Source organism: Staurois parvus, unplaced genomic scaffold (assembly GCF_062004578.1).
Source record: "Staurois parvus isolate SC_StPar_1 unplaced genomic scaffold, SC_StPar_1.0 ptg000107l, whole genome shotgun sequence".
Lineage (NCBI taxonomy): Eukaryota > Metazoa > Chordata > Amphibia > Anura > Ranidae > Staurois > Staurois parvus.
Window position 1 is genome coordinate 132,631 of NW_028317903.1, and position 24,870 is coordinate 157,500.

Sequence of the window (24,870 nt, forward strand, 5' to 3'; positions counted from 1 at the left end):
GGAGCTGAAAGTTCGAGATGCCAAACGTCAGCCACCAAACCTTAAATACTTGGAGAGGATCTGCCAAGAGGAGTGGGCCAAAATCCCTCCTGAGATGTGTGCAAACCTGGTGGCCAACTACAGGAAACGTCTGACCTCTGTGATTGCCAACAAGGGATTTGCCACCAAGTACTAAGTCATATTTTGTGAAGGGGATCAAATACTTATTTCCCTCAAGAACATGGAAATCAGTCATCATTTGTTAGACATGCATTTCTGCTGAATTTGCTGTTGCTATTCTGTCTCTCAGTGTTACAATACACCGAACATTCGATTTTTAGACCGATTATTTCTTTGTGAGTCGGCAAACATTCAAAATCAGCAGGGGATCAAATACTTATTTCCTTCACTCTATAGCGCCGGCCCCGTGCCTTTAAAGTGCACTTTATACTTAGAGTTTTGAACAGATAACACTTTTTTTTTAACTTTTTTCTGACCTCCGGAACGGATTAATTGGTTTTCAATGCATTTATGAATTTTTTTCGCAATACGAAGCAAGTTTCCCCAGGATGAATTGCTCCTGGGAGGTTTAGAGCACCTCCCCCGTGCATGCTGGAGTCTGTGGGTAGAACGTGGCGTCGGAGGTGTTGGAGTAGTTTTTGCATCAAGCTTTGGAGCCATTCTGGAAATTTTTAACATGTCCCTGTACAGTATTTATGCCTTTAAAGTGCACTTTATAAAGAGTTTTGAACAGATAAAGTTTTTTTTTTACTTTTTTTCTGACCTCCGGAACAGATTAATTGGTTTTCATTGCATTCCTATGGGAAACTGCGTTTCGATTTAGGATTTTTTTGCAATACAAAACGTCCCGGAGAACGCATTAAATACGTAAACCGATCTCAACAAACTATCTGACGCTTCAACCCAGAAGGGTGATGAAAATAAAGAGATGTCCTGTTCCAGGTCCCCCATACCCCCTCTCCTCTATGGGGATATTTTATAGATACTCATTACAGGTAGAATAATGGGCTTAGTCTTCGGTGACCCCATTAAGGAAAAAAATCGTTCAACCGCATATGAGAGGATTAAAGGGTTAATGACACGGCCTCCCTCCGCCAGCTTATCCCCTGAGTAATGTCTTCCCCGGCGACAACAGCTGCTCCCCGCCGCAATCTAATTTTAGTTGATCCCGCTTAGGCCGCTGTTTAACCTTGCCCATTAGTAATAGATCCCCCCTGCGCCGCACTATCCAAACACGTCACATAAACACGCCGATCACCGCATGGATCTACCAAAAACTTTCCCGAGTCTCCGGAGGGATTTGCTCAAATGCATCATCCAGAAAGCTGAAAATCCCACCAGCCAGGTCCCTGAAATCTCCAGTTCCTGGGGAGCGGAGAAAGGCTTTCTGCTCGAAGGTTGTGCGCTGCCACAGCCTGCGAGGTTTAGGGGTGATCTGGAGGACGTTCCTATTACACATTTCAAGCGTGCTAAAACTCCACCCCAAACCAAGGAGATAAATAATAATATCTTATTAAAAGGTAAAATAGAGATTTTCCCCACGGTACTTTTTTTTCCTGCCACTAGATGTCCTCAGTCTGATGGCCAGCATGATTCAAGCCACTTATCATAAGTCCAGGTCTGTGATTGGGCAGTGAAAGGAGAAGCAGCACAGTGATGAGTTCATCCCTCTGTCACTCTGATCTTTCCACCTTTCAGCATGCTCTGAACTCATTGGATCCTTGAGCTGCTTCTCCCTCCCCCAGTCTCAGTTCTGCTGTACAGGACCAGCAAGAGGTTAAATTCAGGTATTTACACTGCTTGTAGAAAAGAACATTCGATGGTGTATTGATGATTACAGAGCTGAATTACCTTGTGTCTTTTATATCTGCCAGGAGCAGGGGCGGACTGACAACTCATGGGGCCCCCGGGCAAAAGGGGATCATGGGGCCCCTGTGTCCTTGCCCAAACTCAAAAAAGCCTATGAAAAGGTAGCAGGGGCATCTCATGGGGCCCCCTACTGACCCCAGGCCCTCGGGCAGTGCCCGAGTTTCCAAATGGTCAGTCCGCCACTGGCCAGGAGTTCAGCTTTTAGGTAGTCTGCTCATTTTGAAGGGGCTATCAGCACACCTAAATGCTCTTCAGTCTCACACAGTTGTACCGGCTCCTCTCCTGGACTGAAACGGCTTACTCTGATTTCACTGCACACTGTGAGCTTCTCATAATGTGCATTAGAAGCTGCAGCAAGTCAGATAGAGCCCCGCCTCATTTCCTGGCTGGAGGACATCCAGCATCATCTATTCCAGCATCATGTAGGTGGTCTTCATACAAATACAGCCTGCCTGGGAACACCCACTCCTCCAGACTGATACCCATCCATCAAAACATTTTCATATTTGCATAACTCCTCCCAAGAGTCAGTATCAGGACTGAGGGCTGAGAGGAACACTGAGACAAGGTGCCGTGATGTCTTTAGGAAGCCATGTACAGCACCCTGCCAGCTCCTCCCACCAGCCATGTTCTGCCTGCATTGCATAGAGAAGCTTAGAGACGCAGTGATGACGTCACTGGGTTAAAATAAGGCATATACTATATAACAATGCCATTATAATAATGAGGGAGGAGGAAGGGGGGAACCAGGGAAGGCAAAATATAAACAGATTAAACTTCAGCTTTCAAAAGTTTAGGAAAAAAAAACTTTTTGGATTGACATCTACATTAAGCCTGGGTTCACATACATGCTGTGTGGTACATCGCATGTGATTCGCACAGGAACCGCACCGCACTCCTCTGCAAATCATATGCGATATGTGTGCGGTGCGTACATTATGTATGGCTCTAATCGCACCGCACCCGCACCAAAAACGTGCAGGGCCCTTTTTTTGGTCCGCACTAGAATCAGATCACATGGGTATTCACACCTATGCGATCCGATTCTGTGCATCGCACTGCGTATTGCGGACCGCTTTCGGGGGGTGGTTAACATAAACACCTGCAGCGGTTCGCATGAAGGGGGTGCGATTCTGATGCGGTGCGGAATTCGCACAGAAAACCGCATCAGTGTGAACCCGGGATAAGTGTATGAAAAGAAATAAATAGAAAGCAGAAGAGCTGTTACCTGGCTCATTCCTCCACCCATGGCTGTCTCTGGGGCTGGTTACCAGGAGCTGCAAACAAACACAAGGCAGAGAGTGACGGGGGAACGCCTGCAGGGAGAACTTCACCGCAACAACCCATACAAAGTGACAACTACAGGAAAGACGAAGGAGCAAAATCTTTGATCAGCTGAGGCAGTGGGGGGGTGACGGAGGATAGGTGATAGGTAGGTGACAAAGGACATAAGATGGGTGAAAGGTAGGTGACAAAGGACATAAGATGGGTGATAGGTAGGTGACAAAGGACATAAGATGGGTGATAGGTAGGTGACAAAGGACATAAGATAGGTGATAGGTAGGTGAAAAAGGACATAAGATAGGTGATAGGTAGGTGAAAAAGGACATAAGATAGGTGATAGGTAGGTGAAAAAGGACATAAGATGGGTGATAGGTAGGTGAAAAAGGACATAGGATAGGTGATAGGTAGGTGAAAAAGGACATAAGATAGGTGATAGGTAGGTGAAAAAGGACATAGGATAGGTGATAGGTAGGTGAAAAAGAACATAAGATAGGTGATAGGTAGGTGAAAAAGGACATAGGATAGGTAGGTGAAAAAGGACATAAGATAGGTGATAGGTAGGTGAAAAAGGACATAAGATGGGCGATAGGTAGGTGACAAAGGACATAAGATGGGTGATAGGTAGGTGACAGAGGACATAAGATGGGTGATAGGTAGGTGACAAAGGACATAAGATGGGTGATAGGTAGGTGACAGAGGACATGCGATGGGTGATAGGTAGGTGACAGAGGACATAAGATAGGTAGGTGACAAAGGACATAAGATGGGTGATAGGTAGGTGACAAAGGACATAAGATGGGTGATAGGTAGGTGACAAAAGACATAAGATGGGTGATAGGTAGGTGACAAAGTACATAAGATGGGTGATAGGTAGGTGACAGAGGACATAAGATGGGTGACAGGTAGGTGACAGAGGACATACGATGGGTGATAGGTAGGTGACAGAGGACATAAGATGGGTGACAGGTAGGTGACAGAGGACATACGATGGGTGATAGGTAGGTGACAGAGGACATAAGATGGGTGATAGGTAGGTGACAGAGGACATAAGATGGGTGATAGGTAGGTGACAAAGGACATGCGATGGGTGATAGGTAGGTGACAGAGGACATAAGATGGGTGATAGATAGGTGACAGAGGACATAAGATGGGTGATAGGTAGGTGATAGAGGACATAAGATGGGTGATAGGTAGGTGACAGAGGACATAAGATGGGTGACAGGTAGGTGACAGAGGACATACGATGGGTGACAGGTAGGTGACAGAGGACATAAGATGGGTGACAGGTAGGTGACAGAGGACATGCGATGGGTGATAGGTAGGTGACAGAGGACATAAGATGGGTGATAGGTAGGTGACAGAGGACATAAGATAGGTGATAGATAGGTGACAGAGGACATAAGATGGGTGATAGGTAGGTGACAAAGGACATAAGATGGGTGACAGGTTCTCTTACTGGCGATGAGGGTGATCGGACTCCAGGCTGTACAGGGCAGATCTGAGCTCCTCAGGAAGGGTCCAGCATATGACAGGAGTCTGAGCCATGGAGGATTCAGATTACCGGGACAGATCTCACACCCCTGGTGACAGGAGGGGCCACAGTGACACATAGATCTGACTGGTGTCAGGCGACAACATGCAGAGACAATTGTGCTGCTGTATACATGGGGTGGGGTCTCTGTATACAATCCAACTCCACAGTTAAAGGTCTAATGTATACACCTGTATAAGGAAATGTACAATTCATTAAAAGGTGATTATATTTTGTCCTCCCTGGTTCCTTCCTCCTCCTCATCAATATGCTAATGACATTTGTATTCAAACCTTTACATTTTCACTACATATCTTATTTTAGATTCAGTGATGTCATCACTGGGTTTCTGTGCTTTTCTGTGCAATGCAGGCAGATCATGGCTGGTGGGTGGGGCTGCCGGGGTGTTGTACATAACTTCCTGAAAACATCACAGCCCCCAGCCTCAGTACTCCTCTCAAGACCCCTCAGTCCTGAAGCAAGCAGTGGGCTGGCTCTTGGGAAGGGTTATGCACAGGGGCGGACTGACCATTCGAGCACTCGGGCACTGCCTGAGGGCCCAGGGTCAGAAGGGGGCCCCATGAAATGCCCCTAGTACCTTTTTATAGGCTTTTTTGGGTGTGCTTTGAATGTGGGCAAGGACACAGGGGCCCCATGATCCTCTATTGCCCGGGGGCCCCATGAGTTGTCAGTCCGCCCCTGGTTATGCACATATCAAAATGCCCTGTCAGTGGGTGTCGGTCTGGAGGAGTGGGTGTTCCTAGGCATGCAGACCAACCACATGTGATGCTGAGCCTACCTGACCAGAGGCGGACTGACCATTTGAAACGTCGGGCACTGCCTGAGGGCCCGGGGTCAGTAGGAGGCCCCATGAGATGCCCCTGGTACCTTTTTCATAGGCTTTTTTGTTTGGCCAAGGACACAGGGGCCCCATGAGCTGTCAGTCCGCCCCTGCTGGGAACCAATCAGAAAGTATCACCAGGTATGGATGGTGAAGTGGACTACATGGCACCAGAAAGCTGAACCAGTACAAAGAACAGTAGAGACTTTAAAGTGATAGTAAACCCATTTTTTTTTTTTTTTTTTAAATAACAAACATGTCATACTCACCTGCTCTGTGTAATGGTTTTGCACAGAGCAGTCCCGATCCTCCTCTTCTTGGGTCCCCTACGACACTCCTGGCTCCTTCCCTTCGCCAAGTACCCACCATCACAAGCTGCTTGCTCTTGAGGCACTCTGTATGTGCTCGCTCCTGAGCACGCTCTGATTATCCATAGATCAGGGGTCTCCAAAAGTATGGCCCTCCAGCTGTTAGAGTACTACATGTCCCATCATGCCTCTGCCTCTTATTTATTATCTATTTCAGGTACTTATATAGCGCTGTCAATTTACACAGCACTTTACATATATATTGTACATTCACATCAGTCCCTAACCCTCAAGGGGTGTACAATCTAAGGTCCCTAACTCACATTCATACATACACATACTAGGGACAATTTAGACAGGAGCCAACTCACCTACCAGCATGTCTTTGGAGAGTGGGAGGAAACTGGGGTACCTGGAGGAAACCCACGCAGGCACAGGGAGAACATGCAAACTCCAGGCAGGTGGTGCCGTGGTTGGGATTTGAACCAGCAACCCTAGTACTGCCACTGGCGGAAGTGCTAACCATTTAGCCACTGTGCTGCCCTCGTGGAGTCTTGCCTGTGGCTGTCGGAGTCTTGCAAGGCCTGATGGGACTTGCAGTTCCTCAACACCTGGAGGGCCATAGTTTGGAGACCCCTGCCATAAACACATAGAGAGCAGCTTAGCCCCACCTCACTGGCTGTAGTTGACAGCAGCAGGACCCAATGGATCCCGCTGCTGTCTCTGATCCAATGAGGAGAAGAGAGCAGAGAGAGCCGCTGCTCTTGTGGACATCGTGGATTGGGACTGGGTTCAGGAAAGTATAAGAGGTGGTTTGGGGGGAGCTGCACACAGAAGGCCATCTTCACACTTGAGTGATTTGTAGCTTGAAGCCCCAAAAATGCTTAAAGGATAAGTTCACCTTTGGGAACATTTACGTTTTTAGGGTGGACCATGTAGCATGTTCCATAGCCGCAGCCACTGCCCCCCCCCCCCGACAGATAGTACGGGGAAACTTCTCCCCGTACCAGGGAGGGACTGACAACTCATGGGGCCCCCGGGCAATAGGGGATCATGGGGCCCGTGTTCTTTTCCAAACTCAAAAAAGGCTATGAAAAAGGTACCAGGGGCATCTCATGGGGCCCCTACTGACTCCGGGCCCTCGAGCAGTGCCTGAGTTTCCAAATGGTCAGTCCACCCCTGCCCCGTACTATCAGTCAAATTTGAAAACAGCGAAGCCGCGCAGGGCTCCGCCCACACGCCCGCATCATTCATTGACTTCCATAGCGGCTGTCGTTTTGTAGTTTTCAATGAACTACCACGGCGCTGTACATCCCGTACGGCAAGCAGATATTCTGACAGGTCTACTGAACAATGGTGCAATGCTTTCCAGCCTCCTGTAGACAAAAATAATAAATGCACATTTTTTTTACCTGCAAAAAAAATGTGCATTTATTATTTTTGCCAAAAGGGTGAACTTATCCTTTAAACTTAAAAAGTCAATTGTGAACAGGCACCATAGAGAACAATTGAATTAAATTTGAGCATTTTTGGAGCTTCGAGCTACAAATCATCAAGTGTGAATGTAGCCATAAGTAGAACTAAAGGGCAAAACTTTTTTTCACTTTGGATAGAGCAAAGGAGGGTTATAACCCCTGCCTGATGTTTTTGCGCTATCGTTGTCCCAGTGCAGAGATTTCCCGTCACTTCCGGTCCCAAAGCCAAACAGGAAGCGAGAGGAAATCCCGGAAAATTAAGGGAATTCCTTGGGGAACTAGTGTCCCCTTTGGAAGATTTCCCGTCTATTACTATTCGGGGGACAACCCACAATTAGGGATTTTCTTTTACTTTCAATGATAAATGGGAAAAATAAAAAGAATGAATCCCCCTAACGGGAGCACAGATAGCAATGTATAACTGACAGGGGTTCTAATCCTCCAGTCTGTTATAACCCCTGCCAGATGTTTTTGCGCCATCGTTGTCCCAGTGCAGATTTCCCGTCACTTCCAGTCCCAAAGCCAAACAGGGGTTATAACCCCTGCCAGATGTTTTTGCGCCATCGTCCCAGTGCAGAGATTTCCCATCACTTCCGGTCCCAAAGCCAAACAGGAAGCGAGAGGAAATCCCGGAAAATTAAGGGAATTCCTTGGGGAACTAGTGTCCCCTTTGGAAGATTTCCCCTCTATTACTATTCGGGGGGACAACCCACAATTAGGGATTTTCTTTTACTTTCAATGATAAATGGGAAAAATAAAAAGAATGAATCCCCCTAACGGGAGCACAGATAGCAATGTATAACTGACAGGGGTTCTAATCCTCCAGTCTGTTATAACCCCTGCCAGATGTTTTTGCGCCATCGTTGTCCCAGTGCAGATTTCCCGTCACTTCCAGTCCCAAAGCCAAACAGGGGTTATAACCCCTGCCAGATGTTTTTGCGCCATCGTCCCAGTGCAGAGATTTCCCATCACTTCCGGTCCCAAAGCCAAACAGGAAGCGAGAGGAAATCCCGGAAAATTAAGGGAATTCCTTGGGGAACTAGTGTCCCCTTTGGAAGATTTCCCCTCTATTACTATTCGGGGGGACAACCCACAATTAGGGATTTTCTTTTACTTTCAATGATAAATGGGAGAAACAAAAAGGATGAATCCCCCTAACGGGAGCACAGATAGCAAGTAAAACCGACAGGGGTTCTAATCCTCCAGTCTGTTCAAAACTTTAAAAAAGAAATAAAATGTTGCCTTTGGTTATGTTTTATTGTAGAGAATATCTTAACGTAAGAAAAAAACAAAGAAACCCTTCAGCCTTTATCCTGGTTCACATCAGTGTGGTAAATCATATGTGATTCGCACAGGTACCGCACCGCATTCCCGTGCAAATCACATGTGATTTGAGGGCAGTGCGATTGAACACATGCATTTTGTATGGCTCTAACCGCACCGCACCCGCAGGACCCTTTTTTGGGTCTGCACTAGAATCGGCTGGCATGGGTATTCACACCTACAGGTGAAACTCGAAAATTACAATATGTGCATGTAATGAGTCTCTCATATATTAGTTTCACCTTTTAAGTTGCATTACTGAAATAAATGAACTTTTGCACGATATTCTAATTTTTCAAGTTTCACCTGTATGTGATCCGATTCTGCACATCGCACCGCATTTTGCGGATCAATTTGGGGTTGTTAACTTAACATACACATCCGCAGCGGTTCGCATGAACGGGGTGCGATTCTGATGTGGTGCTGAAATCTCACTGAAAATGCTGAGAATTCCACACCGCATCAGTTTGAACCGAGGCTCTGAGCTTTAAACAGAATGCTTGTCTCACGTATACCATAGATCCCAAAAATAAAGGGGTTAACTTGTGCTAGGATAGAGGGCGGAGTCCTGCAAATGATTCCTCTATACCCCCTGGGCCCGCCGTACATCCAGAACAGATGGGTTGTGGGCACAGATACAACCGGATCATATTAGAGCCGTTTGTTCCAAAGTGCTTACAGCTGTTTCAGGCTTGTTGGCCTTCATCAGCGCAGTGCATGTCCAACAATCACAGAACAGCTGTGTGCCATGCGGAGTAGATGGCTCTGTATGATCAGTCTGAATCTGCAGTATAGGAAGGGGATGAACAGTTAGCCATGGGGGCACCAAGGAATGATTTGTATGGCTCCTCCTACCATCCTAACCTAAAGTAAAGCATGGACCTCCATGTCTTTGGGCGATGGAAGTGACACATCCAGATGTCTTGTGTTTTATGACTTGTTTTACTGTGCTTCCCAAAGGCTGGTTAGAGTAATGATATAAAACCTTCTCGGCCTTTTGGCTAAGATCAAGTGTGGTATCTGTTCTTATCAGTGTCCAGTAGGGGCGCTCCACCATCATTCCTGCTAGCGGGGATGATTGGTTGTATAGTACCCCTGCTGGTAGGATGGGGGTCCTGATGGTTAGTACAGGCTGGAACAGAAACCGAGGCGCCCACAGGCTGCTGGGGCCCGGGAGTAATTCCCCCTGGAAAACCGGAGGGGCCCAGTTCCTCCTGATTTGAACGGATCTACCTTGTCTGGCCAGGAGTCGGGGAGGCAGAGAGTCCGCGAACCTGTGCCCCCTGAGAGTGGTCGCCTCAGGGGTGCTCTTAGTAACACTTGGGTGTGGGACCCCAACATGTGAAAAGGCACATGGTCACGGTTTCAACACTTTTCCTGCACTGTGCCTTTTAGGGCTAGGACTTTTGGCTAAGTTCTGGGCAATTTTTACAACGGGCCTCAGGGCCTAGCCAGAGCACAATCTGCACGGCCACTTATTTATTTACTCTCCCACGTTTGTCACTTTTCACTTATGTGTGTGTTCTCGGGCCTACCCTGAAGTCTAGGGAGAGGATGTGTGGCCTTTGGATTCCTTCCTCCCCTGTCCCTGGGGTTTTTTTGTTTTTTTTCGGGAGAGCCCCCTGACCAAGTACTTGGTGGCTGGCCACAAGGAACGGGGTCCGCCATGCCTTTTGGCTAGGTGGACCAAATGGGAACCTTGTCACTATCAGGAGCTTCGTGCCCCGGGAGATCAGGGTAGAGGTCCATCCCCTTCGGGGGAAGGACAAAGCACACCCCTAAGTGCACTTTTTTGTGTGGTGTTTTGCACTTGCACGTTTGTGAAAACTTACGGGTTTTTCACACATTCGCGGAATTTAAAAAAAATAATAAAAAAATTATCTGTCCAGAACAGTGTCATTCTTGCATCTTAGTGAGGATGGTTGGCTGTTTGGTACCCCTGCTGCTATGAAGGTTAGTACTGGCTGGAACAGAAACTGTGGTGCCCACAGGAAGTTGGGGCCCGGGAGTGATTCCCCCTGGAAAACCGGAGGGGCTCAGTTCCTCCCGATTTGAATGGATCTACCTTGTCTGGCCAGGGGCGGGGAGGCAGAGAGTCCGCGGAGCAGTGCTCCCTGAGTGGTCACCCCAGGGGTACTCTTAGTAGCACATGGGGGTGGGATCCCACGTGTGAGAAATGCATATGGTCTTTGTTCCAAACACTTTTCCTGCACTGCGCCTTCTAGGGATAGGCCTTTGGCTAAGTCCAGGGCAATTTTTATGCTACAGGCCCCAGGGCACAATTGCAGGGCCACTTTTTATTTACTCTCTCACGTTTTGTCACCTTTCAATTATGTGTGTGCCCGCCCTGAAGTCTAGGGGGAGGATGTGTGGCCTTTTGGTTCCTTCCTCCCGTTCCTTGGGGGGGGGGGGAATCTTTCTTCGGGAGAGCCCTCTGACCTAGTATTTGGTGGTCAGCTTCGGCTAGCCACAAGGAAAGGAGTCCACCAGGCCTTTTGGCTAGTTGGACCATGTGGAAACATGAGTCCCTGTCAGGAGCCTCATGCCCCGGGGGATCAGGGTAGAGGTTCTACCCCTTCAGGTGGTGGACTAAAGCACACCCCTAGGTGCACTTTTTTGTGTTTTGCATTTGCACATTTTTTGTTTACTTACGGGTTTTTGTTATTTCGCATCTCCGCAGACTTGAAAGGGAAAAAAAACAAAAACCTTTGTTTCTCTATTCATGAAGAATAAGATTTATATAGCCTAGAAATGAATATCAACGAGAATCTAAAACCAAATGTCAGTGACTCAGCCATGGCAGGGGGTTCAAGTAAACCAGCACTTTATTGGTAGCACATTTGGGGAGGAATGACATTCCAGTAAATCAAACAATGAGGTAACATGGCGAGTGGACCGCAGTGAAATAATGAAGTTGTTCTGGTCGGGAGGAGTCCCCTCAGGCGTCCATCTTACTTCTTCCATTCGTTCTTGTCATAGTCCCATTTGGCTGAGAATCCCTGCACGGGGTTGACCCTCATGTCCAACATTCTCTTCGTCTGCATGGCCACCCATTCGTCAGACAGAGTGTGAGGAAGCTCACCGAACACTGTGCAGATTGGACAGAGAATGGCATTAAAGTCAGTAATCCCATGATAAAACATTGATGGATATTGATGGGAGCGTGCAGGGCGCGTGCTCTCAGCACATATGTTTTTTTGTTACATGGACGCAAATGTGCCGCCGCTCGGCATTTAGGCCCAGACGCCGGGAGGCCGCACATTTGCGTGAAGGGGTTAAAGAATCCCTATGTGCCCATTATTCTAATATCCCAGTTACCTGGTAATAATGACAACCAGGACAGCAGGGTCAATTTCCTTGGCCCTGTATACTGATCTGCTGTGTCAATCAAAGCATGTGTCACCACACACCCTGGGGGTTGCACACCAGCAGGAGGCAGTGTATATACACACACCCTTAAAAAGCTACTGTCTGCCCATTAATATACAATGGCCGAACAGGAGACGTTTAGTTGGGTTCAACCTGGAATTCTATTTTAGTCTTCAGCATGCTCCCTTCCCCCTCTGAACATCTATGCCTAGTAACCTGTGTTAAGGTGGGAATACACGATTAGAAAATCGACCGATCGCTCATCCAACGACCGAGAGGTGATTGTTCGTTGGTCGAAATCGTGGTCCACATTAACCAATCTAAACAATTGTTGACGACTTCCGTACAACTGGAAGTGATGCGGTGTGCGTGTGACCTTGTAGCCACGCCCTTCCGGCCAGAACAATCGATATACACAACGATTACCAGCAATGAGGATAATATCGTTTATTCCATGACCTACATACATAAATAGTGATACATAAAATATAATCTGCAGAATTCTGGTTTCATCATCTCATTCGGCCGATCTACTTTTAACATTTGGATTTTTCGTTCGTGTTTACGAAGATTCCTCGGACATAAACATCCGGGTCATCTTCTGTTTCCACTCATGCGTGATAGCGCTTGATAGATTTTTTTTGTCATACGTCCGTCATACCGCCGCATAGAAAATCGGTCGTTCTTATGCAAAACAACAATTTTTCACTGTTGTTCAACCGGATTTTTTTGTTCACAATATCATTATCGGTTAAAACATCCTGCTCGTCAATGAAGAGAAAATCGTTCGATCAGAGGTTCCGCAAAATTTTTCGTACGATTTTCTTATCGTGTGTATGGGGCATAAGAAAGATGCATATCCTTACCCATTTTCAGCCCGCTCCAATCATGTGATCCTCTGTGTCAGCCAGTAGCAACTGAAGGGGAGAGCGCTCAATGGCTGGGAATTTTGGGAGCAGTGATGTCACCCTTAGGCTCCTATGGCCCATCCATCACTGGTGCTCTCTCCTACTCCATGCAGCAGCATTGGCTGACACAGGGGAGGTAACTTGACTAGAGCGGCTTGAAAACAGGTATATCTCCTTCTAAAACAGGCTAGTCAGCATAGGTGTTAGGAGGGGGAGGGGACATTTAGACTAGTTCGGTTTATCCTGGAATTCTACTTTAAGTGCTGGACCAGGGGCAGACTGACAACTCATGGGGCCCCCAGGCAATAGAGGATCATGGGGCCCGTGTCCTCACCCACACTCACACCACACCCAAAAAAGCCTATGAAAGGTACCAGGGGCATCTCATGGGGCCCCCTACTGCAGTGCCCGAGTACCCGAATGGTCAGTCCGGCCCTGTGCTGGACTGTATATATCGTATGTCCAACCAAAGTCTTTTCTTTTCTCAAAGATAGACTGAGGCAAATTTGGAACCTCTGTCCAGTTTTTACTGCCATCTGGGGCTTTGTTATAGATTTACCCTCACTTCCTGTCGTGGTGACAACAGTTTCAGGATTGAGTGAAAATCTGCAGACACGAAGACAGAAACTAATACGGAGGTTCTTATATTGTAATCCACGAAAAAAAAAAAATTCTCTGTGTTGCAGATTTTTCCTCACTTCCTGCCTGGTAAAACTGTAGTCACTGTGCCACTGCGGGGAAATCTCTAACGGAGTCTAAGATGGCAGTAAACAATAATTTGACAGGGGTTCTAATATGCCCCCCCTTCATCCAAAACATCAGAAAGAACTCAAGCAAACAGGTTCTCCGCGTCAATGATTTCTGCTTCTACACACTTGGTTGTTATACTTATCCTATGGCTTCATCACTTTTAAACGGCACAGATGTGAAAAACAAGCGTGTAGATGAGGGGTCCCAAATTCACATCAAAATTACTAAACCGTATGCTGTTCTGGGTTAATGACTGGAAAGCCTGAATCCAAAGATAACCAGGAACTGGTATTCTTAGAGGGTGGGCAGGCATGGGAGCTCTGTACACGCTTTCCTTGGTCATCGCTACCATAGGTGTCATTTGTATGACCCCCATATCAGTTGGTGGCCCCAGATAGATTTATTCAGGGCACAGTGTGCTTACCGTACTTCCTTTGCCACATGATAAAGAGTCCTGTGAAGCCGATAAAGAAGAAAGTAAACCCTAGGACACTCTTCCATTCGCTTGATCCCTTGTTCATGTCAGCATAGGTGTGATTGAACTTGATGTGATACACTGTGAAAGGGAGCAGAACAAAGTGATCAGAATTATCAGATACTTCAGTATACTGCCCCCTACTGGCTATGGTAACACACTGCCCTTACTACTTCTGGGTATCAGAGGAAGAGCAGTGCTCTGTGAACTAGGCACTATAACCAGGGTCGTATTTACACAAGGCATTTGCCTAGGGCGGCATTTTTCAGGGGGGCAGCACCGCCCCCCCGGAAGAAGGGACACATGCGGCACAGGGACCAGGTGGTGTATGCAGAGCCGGACTCTTGTTCCCAGGGATGTCCAGAGCTGTGAAGGTGAGTGCCTTTCTCTCGCTCTCCGGGAAGTGGGGGGTTGTTTGTTAGTGGAAGGCTCTCTTGGGTGGGGGCACGGGTGTTGTTGGTCAATGCCAGGCTCTCTCCTCGGGATGTGGGAAGGGGGGTAGTGTTGGTCAGTGTCAGGCTCTCTCGGGGTCCCCTCTAACTATAACCACACTCTGGTGCACGCTGCCACTATGTGAAGAGAGCTGCATGGGACTGCAGGACAGGATGGTTAAGTGGAGAGTGCCCCATTTTTGGGGGGGGAGGGTTATGATTTCTGAAGGCAGCCCGTCAGACATTTTTTTTGCCAATTTTAGACAATCTTGGCAGTTTACAGCTTTCAAAGTTGAAGGGTAATGCACAACTTCCCCTGTTCTCCACTCCCATTCTGATCAAGATGCAATTAACATTTTTCAATCAAATTATTTGATCTTCAGGAAATACAGGTTTGCTTTTGTAAAGATCATAGCACCCTGCCCCATGCATTGAACACATCCCTGACATCCTTTTAGATATGCATCTCTGCCAAGCACAGGATGCTGCAGACTTTACCTGTGCAACCTCCTGATCACTCTGTTAGGAGTGTAATCAAGAAACTGATCAGCAGAGTGCACAGCTACAGTCTAAAACACTTATGCCAGCCAAAGACAGGTCACAAATCGGCCGATTTTTGCACCATTAGTGGGTTAATTGGTCGGCCATTTTTCAGGGTTTTTGCACATTTTTTTTTTATCTGGCACGTTGGAAAATTTGCGGCCGATTTTACCGGCAATAATGGGAGGGAGGAGGAGAATTCCAGTCCGCTGTTATATTTTATATGAAGAAGTCTTGCGGTTGCAACAAATGTACCCATTTGTATCCAAATAAAAACTTCTGTATCAAAATAAAAACATTGTAATCCAAATAATGTATTAAAATGTTTTTATTTGGATACAGATGTTTTTATTTGGATACATTTGTTGCAACCACAAGACTTTTTCATATAAAATATAATAGCGGACTGGAATTCTTCTTCTTATGTATTGCTGTCACATTGTATGGTGTGCTCCCCTGTCTCTGCAAGGGACAGAAGTTATGGGGTTAATGCCGGCCATAGACGGGACGAAAATCAGCCAATTTTTATTTTTTTTTTTTTTTTTTTTTTTTTTTTTTTTTTAACGTTGGTGGTAACGTCAAAACAACCAATTTTTCGTGCTTTCTTTTTTAAATCGACCGATTTTCGACCCGTCTATGGCCTGCATTAGGGGTCAGCAGGGGTGAACGTCTAAAAAGGGAGGAGCTCTTTCATGCAAAGCTTGAGGCAGGATTTTGAGGTTAACATGGGTCTTCTGACCTCTTCCACCAAGTTGGAGCTTACTATGGAACAAAGGCCAACAGAAAGAACCAGGGATGATTTCACAGTCTAAAAAGATGCAGTTCTTAAAAACAGAATGATTTGATTGAAAAATGTCATTTTGTTGGATGGAGGTGGCAATGTGGAGGCATTCTATGCATACATGACACTTCAGCTTCTAATCACTAAACAGCTGTAAATCTCTCCAAGAAAACAGTGGTGAGAGCTCCCAACGCTGCATACCTGCTGGGGCCATCGCCAGGGGCAGTCCTGCCTGCTCTGTTTTTAATCATTCTTTATTTGAAAGATTGTGGCATGGAGGGCGGTAACAGAATCAGGAACTATAGTAGAGAGATCTCACTCCAGAGGTCCCCTGGCGACAGAAGAAGCCAGCAACTCGTCAGCTATCAAACTCCCAAGAACTCTTACTACAGAGACACTCTGGGAATTGTCCTGGAGCTGCCTACAGATGTTATGTTTGACAGCTACTGATCTTCTTGTAGGTGGCAGTATACCCCAACAGTATAGCTTCCTGTGTCCCTCAAAAACAAAAAAAACAAAAAAAACTTTAGGTGACAAATGGAGAACTAAAAAACCTAACATTGTATGGAATTCAGAAAGTCTGAAGTACTAGACCAGAGACATGCCATACCCTAGCCAGGGATAATTAGACTAAATCATGTAAATGTGTGGGGCGGCACAGTGGCTTAGTGGTTAGTATGTCTGCCTTGCAGTAAAATGGGTCATGGGTTCGATTCCCGACCATGGCACCTCCTGCATGGAGTTTGCATGTTCTCCCTGTGCTTGCGTGGGTTTCCTCCGGGTGCTCCGGTTTCCTCCCACACTCCAAAGACATGCTGGTAGGTTAATTGGATCCTGTCTAAATTGGTCCTAATATGTGTATGTATGAATGTTAGTTAGGGACCTTAGATTGTACACCCCTTGAGGGTTAGGGACTGATGTGAATGTACAATATTTATGTAAAGTGCTGTGTAAATTGACAGCGCTATATAAATACCATAAATAAAATAAATAATAAGTACAGCATAGCATTCCTTGATGCGATGGGACTTACATTCTACTTTCTCCTTGGTGCTCAGAGACATCCAAGCTCCCTTCTCCTTTTCTTTCAAGGCCTTCTGCTCGGAGGTCAGCTCCGCTATGTAGGGGATGTCTGGGAGGGGAAAGGCTCTGTTTTCATTGTATCTGGGAAGGGTGTGAGCTGGGATAGTCACGCTCCCTTCAAATAAAACAGGACAGGTTTGAATACTAGGAACAAAATGACAACTTTGAAATGAAGTGTATCCAAACCCAAGAACACAGATGTAATAGAGCGCAAGTTACCAATCCTCGGATGTGGTGGCTGCATTAGTTTTCAGTATATTTCACCTGGTGATGCTGCCCATCCTAAGGGGACAACCCTCAACCACTGTACTGTATCTACAGAGAAGCAACGTTGTCACTCAAGGAAAGGAAATGTGTTAGGACTACAGAACATCACCTCATCTCCATTACATATGGAAGAAAGTCGCACATGGATATCAGGATGTCAGCAGGTAAAAAAAAAAAAAAAAAAAAAAGCTTTGCTGCCATTGTGCGCACTGCAAGGTCTGCTTAGTGTTTCACCCTAAAGAAGGGTTTAGTCGTAAAGATGCTTTAGAAGCAACCTATACTGCGAAAGACATCAGAGAGGGTAGGTCTCAGACAGGGCAGAAAAATGTACGCATTCAAGAACAAGAATGGTTTATGAAAATGACAACTGTGTGTGGCCAGCCTTCTATGGGAAGCGTGGAGGGAGCCAAACTGCCTGCTGTTGCCCTCTTTGAACAATGGCATGCTATGTGAATGGTAATATTTTCTCTCTCTACATAGAGAGGAGGTGTTTGTAATTCACAGAAGATAGCTGGAAAGCCAATAACATTGATTCTCCTAGATTGTAAGCTCCCAGGATCAGGGCCCTCAAATCACTTGTGTATTGAACTGTATTGTTGCTGTATTGTCTCCCACTATAATGTAAAGCGCTGAGCAAACTGTTGGCGCTATATAAATCCTGTATTATTATTATTATTATACAGGATTTATATATTTATTATACAGGATTTATTTTTTATTATTATTATTATTATTATTATAATAAAAAATAAATCCTGTATAATAATAATAAATATATAAATCCTGTATAATAATAATAATAATAATAATAATAATAAATAAATCCTGTATAATAATAATAAATATATAAATCCTGTATAATAATAATAATAATAATAATAATAATAATGTATAAATCCTGTATAATAATAATATTCTGCTCAATACACAGGAAGTTATTTCTTGCAGGATCAGCAGGACATTTTCTTCACTTGGGGAGAAATCCAAGGACTGGTAAGCTGTGATAGTACATTTTAGTTCTTGGGTTTAGACACAGTTTAAAAAGAGAACATCACACACACAAAAAAAAAAAACAAACCACACAATAAGAACTGCAAATCATTTAAAAAACGCTCCCAAAACATGTGTGTACTCTGGGAAGCCCATCCACCTACAATGACTCATTTTACCACCCCTTTTGTTCAGGATTCCCAACCTGCAGGAAAATGATCGCATGAAGATTACACCAACAGATCGGATATTTTCTGTATCAGATAAGTATCAGAGAGGAGCAATGAATATCGATAGCGGTGAGATACTGCAGGATGTCAAACTGATTTCTAAGGATCGATGGCTCTGGTGAAGTCACTCTTATCAGACAGGGTCACCCTAACTAGGGTTCCCAAAATGACAAGCGAGCACCAGACCACAAATGAGTCCAAAGGAAAGCGGTGCAAAAAAAATAAACTAACAGGAGGGGGTTTTATAGGTTCAACCCTAAAGCGGAGTTCCAGTCTCCTAGCCAACATTGCATTAATAGCATTGCAGGGATCATTGTAATTCCTCATAAGCAGAATGGATAATGTTGCCCGCGTACACATTGTAACTCCTTATTTTTCTTTTGTCCCCCTCAAGTCTGACTGCGGCCATGCAGGATTTGGGCAGCTGAAGCTGGCCTGGCTTCATTTCATGCAGCTGACTACCCAGCATGCACCCCGGGATCTCTTGCATGAGCAGTAATGACACTGTGAGGCGCGCTTTCTGTACCTGCATTAAATGCGCAAAGACTCCTGGGATCGATGACGTAGATATCCCAGGATTCAACGGGCAAGGCTGATGACGCAATCGCCTAGGCGGCCCCAACCGGAGGTCGCGGGGAACATTACTAAAAAAGGTACTTACTGCGGAAAATTTCTACATTTCAGTATCCAGATCTTGATTCATTAGAGGAGTACATTACAAATGTGGGCAATTCCTAAAAATGACTGGAACTCCGCTTTAAGTCTGCCAGCCAGGTCTATTTAGACCAGAGCCGTTTGTACACGTTTGCTACGATCCAATAGAATATATTTTTGTACCAAGTAGTCTAAGTTGGTGTCGTGTTTTTCCATGTGTTCTTTGTCTATGTGAAGTCTAACCTGCCAGAAAGTGGCAGCGCTTGTGCAAACGTGTAGAATTCCCAGCGAGTGTGTGCTGGAGTTTCAAAGATGGTGGCACAGAAGAGGGGTGGGGGAGGGCTTTCATTCAGTGGTTTAATTCTGCTTCAAGGTACTCCTTAAACAGCACAATTAGCAAACTGAATATGAATCTTCTATTCCTCCTACCAGTCCATCCCCCACAGTTATTACCTTTTGTACCACCAGCCCTTTCCTCTTAGATTGTAAGCTCCCAGGATCAGGGCCCTCCTAACCCTCTTGGATTGAACTGTATTGTCTGCCATTATATTGTAAAGCACTGAGCAAACTGCTGGCGCCATATAAATCCTCCACTCAGTGTCCTCCAATCCCTCCACTGGCTTCCCAATACCCAACGAATAAAATTCAAAACATTACCAATAACATAAAGCCATTTATAACTCCGCCCCCAATTACATCACCAATCTTGTCTAAAAATATCACCCAAACCGTCCTCTCCACTCCTCCCACGACCTCTTGTCGCTCCTCCTCCCATGCTCATCTCCAGGACTTCTCCAGAGCCTCCCCCATCCCCTGGAACTCTCTACCCCAATCTGACTATCGCCTACTCTGCCAACTTTTAGGCGATCTCTGAAAATCTCTCTTCAGGGAAGCATATCCTGCCCTCAGCTAATAATGGAATCTTCTATTCCTCCTACCAGTCCATCCCCCATAGTTATTACCTTTTGCACCACTAGCCCCTCCCTCTTAGATTGTAAGCTTCCAGGATCAGGGCCTCCTAACCCTCTTGTATTGAACTGTATTGTTGCTGTATTGTCTCCCGTTATATTGTACAGTGCTGAGCAAACTGTTGGTGCCATATAAATCCTGAATAATAATAATAATAATATATAAATCCTGTATAATAATAATATATAAATCCTGTATAATAATATATAAATCCTGTATAATAATAATAATATATAAATCCTGTATAATAATAATATATAAATCCTGTATAATAATAATAATAATATATAAATCCTGTATAATAATAATAATATATAAATCCTGTAGAATAATAATAATAATAATAATATATAAATCCTGTATAATGATAATAAGTGATACAGTGTCTGGAATGGTTCCAGTAAATGTTTTTTTTTCCAATTATTTGAGGGCTGAATAACGTTTGGACTCATTTATGGTTTGGCGCTCTTCATGCCTCTTTTGATATTCTGGTATTTTCTTTGCCAATATCATCATGTTCACTTACAGCAGAAAGCGCACTGGATGGTGACCACACAAGTGTGTACAGACTCTGAATGGAGGAGCTACAGCTCTATAATAGACTGGATGATTCTTGTGGAATAAGAATTTTTAAAATGTATCAAGTTCAATATGACAATCTCACAGTTTTAATCCCATAAATCATATTATAGAGTTAGATATAGATTATAAAGCCAGGTTACTGCATTCACAGGTTAAAGAGGACCAGTTATACAGAGTTTCAGGTCACCCAACAATGTTATTTTGTCAGTAATGTGAAAGATTTGGCCATCATCTGTGAGGAAAATGGCACAATAGTTGTTCAGGTTCTGAATATTGGCCGAGACACTGTCCCCTGGTCATAAAGGCAGACCTTTCATCCCAAATTGAACATATCTTGGTATGTTATCTTAGTCCCTTCATGAAGAGTTATGAAAAAGTCATTAAAGCCCAAGTTTAGTTCATTTCTATTAAAACAAACACAAGGGACGGTACTTGCACTGAATAAGAAGTGTCCCTTGTGCTGATTGCTGCTGTCCTAGTTGAAATTTTCCATCCTGTGCCCTCACACCAGTAATTTTCTGGTGCTGTAGGTGTTAATATAGCCACTTGACCTGTTATAAGCGCGCATCATGAGTGCCAACCATGACCACCCTTTCTGTCCTCCTCCTCCAGTCACAGAAGCTTCTCGCAATTAAATGTTTTTGTGACGGGAGTCACTTTGGGTGGGGGGCCCATGGAACCCAGCTCACTTTGGAGAGGTGGGGAGACCCCTGTCTCAGCTCCCCACATCCCTCATGTGTAAGTCACTCTGTGCCTGTTAGGGGTACAGGGTGATCTGTCCTAATATTGGGGTGGGGGGTTGTTGATTGTTTAATGCCATGTGGCTGCATCCCATTGTTCTATTGTGTGTTTTGCTTGGGAGCAAACTATTATGGGATGTATGTGTTTATGTGTATTAGCTTAGTGGGGAGTGTCTCCAGCAGCCCTCCCTCCTGATGGGACTGTCTGCTGGTGTGAAGTTTGAATTACCTGTGTGTCTCTTGTTGCTAAGTGTAGATTGTCTCCCCCCCCGTGCGTATAAAAAGCCAGTTCGAGTTTCAAATAAAGAGTTCCATGTTCAAACAGACTGGTGTCGTCTAGTCTTGTATGGTCGGCTGTGGTGTCTGTAGTTGGTGTTCGGACGGGGAAGCCGTATTATAACGGAAGTACCCAAGTGCAGTCGGGGTCGGTTCGTTTCAGTTTTCTTATCAAGGAGGGTGTGCTACTAACACGTAAACGCTTGATGTGCCTAAACATATGTGCAAAGCACATCTTTAGGTGTGTATTTAAGCAATTTTTCTCCTGCCAGGCGAAAATGTGTTCTGCTGGGCTGAAGGGTGGATGAGTCCTTACAATGACTGAGAAGATTTGTCCAATTTGGGGTGAAAAAAATCTGCGTTAAGGCTTGGGTAAAGCCACCCCTGACTACTTTATACTTGCTTCTCCAACACTCCCTGATGCTTCTTCCTTCATTGAACCGTCACCAGAATACCATGAGCACTGCATCATGGGAGGAGATCACATGCGCTTTCATAAACAGCAGTGCCTGGTATTGACAGTTGCCTTGGAGCAGGAACGGTGGTGAAACACTAGAGATTCGAATATAAAGTGGTCAGGAGGGGAGGCACTACACAGCGACAATTTACCAAACACAGGAAGTCTTAGTCACATTAGCACAGCAGGGATATAAAAAAAAAAAAAAAAGTCCTCTTTAAACTTCTAAAGTTATCACATATGAAAAGAATTTAGCTTGAAAATCATCGCAAAGTGTCTTCCATTTTTCTAAATTTTTGGTTCATTTTGGTTTTGGTTAATTTTGCTCATTTTAGGTTCACATACACAGCAATCTTCAGCCTCATGTATTACTGATCTCATCACTGTAAACCTCACAGAACTGAATTCAAGTTTACCAAGAAAGGATTGTCACTGAATACATATCCAGAATTACTGCAGTGTTTATTTAGAAGTTCCTGATGTTTACTTTCACTCTGTGTTAAAGCTGACATTTTATCTTATTAATTACCTGCCCTGGATCCTCCCTCCCTAACATGCTAATGACATTTTTAAATAAATAAAACACGTTTCATCACATATCTTATTTCCCTGTCCTTTAAACAGAAAAGGATGGAGGCTCCAACTTGCTGCAGCTGAAAGTCATCCGGACCCTGTGAGGACCCCTACTTTGGGCAGTTCTTAAGCTTGCCATACACTGAGAATTTTGTCCGCTTCCAGATGAACTGGTCAGAATTTGCTCAGAGGGTGGCCCTGTCGGCCAGCTCCCACCCAGACATCCCTGAAACTGAAATATAAGATGAATCAAGTGGAAACCAGTCGGCTGTACTGCAGCCTATCCAAACAAATGCAGCCACTGTTCAGGTATTTTGACAGTCGCCGCTGCCAGTTGTCAATATACAGCAGCCACAGCGGGAGATTCGACTATCTGTGCTTTGTGAATGTTGGATTCTGCAGGCTGAATGGAAGAAAATGTGTATGCCCAGCTTTCGTCAATGCAAAGCATCCACGTTACCAGGCAGGGACATTCACACTCAAATGGCCCCTGCCATGCTCCAGACAAGAAGACCCAAGAGGCACCCTTTTACATGACCAGGATGTCCATTGGAGTGGAACTAAAGCCTAGAAATACTCACCTGTTCTCCAACGGTCCAATGTCTGTGGGGGTTCCTCCCTGGTGCCTCCAAATGCTCCCTGACATGCGAACAGGCAGGTAAGTTTATTTTTATTGTAGAAGGGGCCAGGGGCGGACTGACAACTCATGGGGCCCCCGGGCAATAGGGGATCATGGGGCCCGTGTCCTCGCCCAAACTCAAAAAAGTCTATGAAAAAGGTACCAGGGGCATCTCATGGGGCCCCCTACTGACCCAGGGCCCTCGGGCAGTGCCCGAGTTTCCAGATGGTCAGTCCACCCCTGGAAGGGGCATTGCATGTCTATTCTGCAATAAATAGCTCGTCTGTTTGAAGTGTTTTTTTGCATTTAGTTCCGCTTTCAGATAACAGTTCATTGGTTGGTTTTTTTTTTGGTTTTTTTTGTTTGGGGGTAGATGAGAGTCATTAAAGGGATCAGCTTTAAATCATAACTAAAAGGCACTATATTTGCCTTCTATCCAACACTTGGATTCCTCGCCGACTATCATCTTCTAACCAGGTGCCGGTCTTAGGGCATCTAAACTGGACAGTGCCAGATGACAAGTCCTGCATGTGAGCAGGCGGCCATTATCCTGGCACACAAGGACCATGCCGGCGATGTAAGCTGAGCTGCACAACTCAGTTTACATGCCACTGAACACTGCGAGCTGGCAGGTAGGTGTATTTTATTGCAAAAGAGACATTGCATGTCTCTTCTGCGAGAAAATCCTGCCTGCTCACAGTCTGCTGTAAAAAGCCTTCAATTCCACCTTAACATTTGAGTTATGACATTTACCATTTCTTAACCTTTTCCTGGCCATCCTGGCATCCTTTACTATTACTCCTGGGGGCAGGAAAGTCTGTTGAATCACGTGAGCATTTCGATTGGCTGTCACAGTGGTCACACGGTCAGCTACCAGTCTCAATAGTTACTACAGCCCAAGAGCTGCCTTTGACAGCTCGGTCTCTGTGCTGGGATCAGCACAGAAAGCTCTGCTGTCCATAGAGACATGTGCGGCGTGTGGCTGTTAAAGCCCACCCTCTTTGCCACTGCACATATGCATTACATGGGCAACAAGTGGTCAACACCATTACCAATTTACAGCAACTACCTGAGGAGGCCTTAGCACTGGCTATAATAAAAATAAAGTGATATTAATACTTGTGAGCTAATATGGTGAAATAGAAGTGATCAATTAATCAAATAATATACTAATACATGCACATGTGGTTCGCTAGCTCCTCCCACCAACTCATAAATAGTGCCACAGCATACAAAATAAAAATTATATTATTAACCACTTCCAGACCGGACACTTTTACCCCCTTCCTGACCAGGGCAATTTTCAGCTTTCAGCTCTATCACACTTTGAATGACAATTGCGCAGTCATGCCACACTGTACCCAAATTAATTTTTTACCATTTTTTTGAAACAGATAAAGCTTTATTTTGGTGGTATTTATTCACTGCTGGGATTTTTATTTTTTTTGCAATTTAAACGAAAAAGTCCAAAAATTTTGAACAAAGGTGTTTTTTTTATAAAATTTTGCAAATAAATAATATTTCATCATAAATATTTGCCAAAAT

The 24,870-nt window shown here is 45.1% G+C and overlaps 2 protein-coding genes and 1 pseudogene across 5 annotated transcripts in view; 1 reads left to right on the forward strand and 2 right to left on the reverse strand.

Moving 5' to 3' along the window:
• Nucleotides 1–4,758, reverse strand: part of LOC149467503 (dual specificity protein phosphatase 22-A-like) — a 74,611-nt gene extending 69,853 nt beyond the window's left edge. Inside the window, exons 1-2 of one of the 3 annotated variants that reach the window (XM_089671576.1) lie at nucleotides 4,610–4,758; nucleotides 3,098–3,228 (exon numbers count right to left, since the gene is read on the reverse strand). In XM_089671576.1, coding sequence (XP_089527702.1) covers nucleotides 3,098–3,228; nucleotides 4,610–4,698 — 220 coding nt within the window. In that variant the 5' untranslated portion in view covers nucleotides 4,699–4,758. The remainder of the gene's footprint in view (nucleotides 1–3,097; nucleotides 3,229–4,609) is intronic. The other 2 variants (XM_089671577.1, XM_089671578.1) reach the window with 2 other exon arrangements.
• A 4,854-nt stretch (nucleotides 4,759–9,612) lies between these two features.
• LOC149467504 (U2 spliceosomal RNA) lies at nucleotides 9,613–9,729 on the forward strand (annotated as a pseudogene).
• Nucleotides 9,730–11,438: 1,709 nt separating this feature from the next.
• COX4I1 (cytochrome c oxidase subunit 4I1) overlaps nucleotides 11,439–24,870 on the reverse strand; it is a 25,737-nt gene continuing 12,305 nt past the window's right edge. For both annotated transcript variants that reach the window (XM_089671581.1, XM_089671582.1), the window contains exons 3-5: nucleotides 16,919–17,083; nucleotides 14,083–14,214; nucleotides 11,439–11,719 (exon numbers count right to left, since the gene is read on the reverse strand). In XM_089671581.1, coding sequence (XP_089527707.1) covers nucleotides 11,583–11,719; nucleotides 14,083–14,214; nucleotides 16,919–17,083 — 434 coding nt within the window. In that variant the 3' untranslated portion in view covers nucleotides 11,439–11,582. The remainder of the gene's footprint in view (nucleotides 11,720–14,082; nucleotides 14,215–16,918; nucleotides 17,084–24,870) is intronic.